This window comes from Seriola lalandi, unplaced genomic scaffold (assembly GCF_002814215.2).
Source record: "Seriola lalandi dorsalis isolate HSWRI2012SDOR001 ecotype SW California unplaced genomic scaffold, Sedor1 jcf7180002053791, whole genome shotgun sequence".
NCBI classification, from domain to species: domain Eukaryota; kingdom Metazoa; phylum Chordata; class Actinopteri; order Carangiformes; family Carangidae; genus Seriola; species Seriola lalandi.
In genome coordinates, this window is record NW_019524344.1 from 24890 (window position 1) to 28140 (window position 3251).

The 3251-nt window shown below is 45.8% G+C and overlaps 1 protein-coding gene across 1 annotated transcript in view; it reads left to right on the plus strand.

Annotated features, from left to right (window-relative positions):
* Positions 1 to 979, plus strand: part of LOC111651810 (uncharacterized) — a 6285-nt gene extending 5306 nt beyond the window's left edge. Inside the window, exons 4-5 of the mRNA XM_087172805.1 lie at positions 258 to 413; positions 501 to 979. Coding sequence (XP_087028931.1) covers positions 258 to 413; positions 501 to 880 — 536 coding nt within the window. The 3' untranslated portion in view covers positions 881 to 979. The remainder of the gene's footprint in view (positions 1 to 257; positions 414 to 500) is intronic.
* The last annotated feature ends 2272 nt before the right edge of the window (positions 980 to 3251 follow it).

Here is a 3251-nt window from a genome sequence, read left to right on the forward strand (position 1 = left end):
TCATCGTCTCCGTGTCGACCGCAGGTACGGCAGAGCCGGAGCCGTCGGAACGAAATCAAATCTACACACACACACACACACACACACACACACACACACACACAAATTTCACACAAATGTTTGATATTTTATGACTCTGGATAAACAGACTATAACCTGGAACTAGTCTGAGCGGCGGAGGGATACGACCACGAGGAGGTGATTTTAGTTTCATGTCTGTCAGATTCAGCCTAGACATTGAAACGTGTGTGTTTCAGATGTAAACGAGTGTGGGACCCAGCTGGTGCTGTGTGATGTGAACGCAGACTGTGTGAACCAGTTCGGCTCGTACTCGTGTCGCTGCAGGCCGGGCTTCCTGGACCAGTCCCGTCTGGGATCAGGAGGAACCGTGTGTATGGACGTGGCGGCCGCAGGTACGCGGCTCTACTGCTTTATTTGAGATCAACAAAACGGAAAGTCCAGAGGTGACCAGCTGCTGACTTCCTGTCATTTGCCTGCAGGTTGCGGCTCAGGCCTGTCGGCTGAGACTAAAGGCATCTACGTGCTTTTCTTCCTGCTCAGCTCCTTCATCCTGATGCTGCTGGCGGCGGCCGGCGCGCTGTACCGCCGCCACCACCGGGGGATGTTCCTGGTCCGTTGCCACAGCAGCAGCAGCGTCTCTCCTCCTGACCCCAACAACAACCAGCACCATCATCACGACGGCTACTCCAGCCCCCATGACGCCGACCTGCCCCCACCACCCTTGCCCGCCCGGGGCCCCAGAGAGGGCTGGCCCCAGGTGAAGGAGCGCTGCCCGGCCATGGACCTGCCGCTGCTTCGCTTCAGCCCTCTGCTGCCGCCGGACGGCTACCTGGAGCCACGGGAGGGAGGGAAGATGTGAACATATCTTAACTCCATTCATTAAAATCTCTTTTCATTTAGTTTTCCTTGACTTTGTGTCTGAATGTCCGATTCTCTTCACTGTAAACTGAAGAATTAAAATCACTACAAAGCAACACTTCCTTGTTGTCTTGGTGTTTAATGCATGTTACTGTGGAAACAGCGCTGCCACAATATCAGAAATAACAATATTACATCTATCTCCAGACAAATTCACATTTACCGTTTTGAGTTTGTCTCTTTGTTGTTTTGCTTTCTTTTTAGCAAATGAATTGGACTCTAAGGAGTTTAGGGAGGTGGAGAGAGTCAGTGACCATAAAGATCAACAGTTACAGTTAATAGATCCACAAGGCCAAACGTGCCATCATATTATAGTGAATAATGATTTATACATAATTTCCATATTTCATTTTTTAAATATTACAGTTAACATCAATAACATATTGCATCACCCTTAGGTGGAAAGTTTATCTTCACTGCATTTTAATGGTTGTAAATGAGCCCAGACACTTGATTTGCATTGAAGGAGTTGTGAAGTTGTAAGTTTATGCTATTGCTACATAGCTAACATTAGCATTAACTGTTTACTTACCAGTCTAGAAGAAATGTTATGAGTTCAGCATCAAACTTTATTCCTTTGCTCACTTTTCTTGAATTGAAGTTAGCATGCTAACTAGCCAGCTCAGGCCCGGTCGGACTGTCTCGTCACTTTCCGATACCGAGTCGCTGCAGTGTCCAGTGTAAATAAGTAGCTGATCAGAGAATGTATTACAACCTCTTGTCTTGTAAACGGAATAATGGCTGGAGCTATGGCAAGGAGTGATAAGTAAACAACTGTTAATGCTAACGTTAGCCATGTAGCAGTAGCAAAACCTACAAATAGCTCCCATAAGTTCTGCTGAGTAAGACGATTGCAGGCTTTTAAAAACACATCCGAGTAGAAAAGAAAATATTCTCTGCAGCTGAAACAAGCATCAACCAAAATGAAGCCGACACTGAAGAACCGAAACCTGCAGTTCCTCTAACGGCCACTAGAGTCTGGCTCCAACAGTGAGTCAATCCCCATAGACTCCCGTGTTAAAATGTCCAACTTTACAGCAGAAATAAACATGTTTACAGCCTGGTACATAAACAGTGGACGGAGTCAGGCACTGCCAAGATGGTGAAGGTGGAGCAGCTCACTCTGAGCTTCAGAAACCTGTGGGTGACATCATAGAGGCGACGTCCATCTTTTTGTGCGGCCTGTTGAGAGCAGAGCATCAGGTAAAGCTGCTCCGGTCAGTATTTCTGCAGTGGATGAGTCAACGACAGACTTGCACAAACATGGAGAATCATAAACCTGGATCATTTTAGATTTAATGTACAGGGAGATAAATAATGTGACAAGGCTACTCTGCTCTGAATCTGACCGAAGACGTGTCGCGATGTGGGACATTATTCTAAATGTTTTTTAAATTATTCTAAATGGGAATTTGCAACAACACACTTCACATTCAAATTCATGAATATAGCTGATTATACAGGGAGAGTCTCTCGGTCAAGGACACGTGGCCTGTTGTGGAAGCGTGACCTCCCAGTCTCAAACTGGCCACCCTGCACCACTGTGTGCAGGGAGTGAAGTGTAGTGTGCGCTGGCCCACCCAGTCCCAAACCACTTTAATAGGCTTACAGCGGCTAATCCAGGGCGGTGTGCTGTCACATGGGGAGTCTGCTGACCTTACTCCGCTTTATTACAGGGTGCTTGTTCCCTCAGCCCCTCTCTGCTCCAAAAACCAATTCCTTTCTTTACCATCTTACATTTTCTTTAGTGCCTCCACCCGCGAGCTTCACCGGAGAAAAACGCACACCTGTAACATAGATTAACGCTCCCGACACAGATGTTTTTAAGCTCTGATAAATCCACTGTGCACCACCTGCCCAGCACCAAGCAGCAGACAGGTGAAGGTAGAGAGCAGCAGGTGAGGAGAGGGGAGCGAAGACGGCCATTGCTTCAGTTATTTAAAATTAGGTTTGTGTCGATCTGATGCTAAAACAAGAGAGTCTGACTCCAGTGAGATGATTGGCTGACGGAGATCGTGGCAGGATCTGATTGGTTTACCTGAAAGAGTGAGTGTGTTTAAATATGTAAGTATAAAGTATAAGCAGTAAGGTAGTGTATGGTTCCTGTACTGCAAGTCTTAAGCAAGAAAGTACAGTCTTGGTGTAAACAAAAAAACAATATATATATATATATATATATATATATATATACTGTATAAATATATAAATAATGTCTTAAAACAAAATGATTGTTAACAGCTTAAAAAATGTTTGAAAACTCCTTTCGTTATTTTTACGTCTCAGCGGCGGCGGCAGTCGGAGCCGGAGGCGTC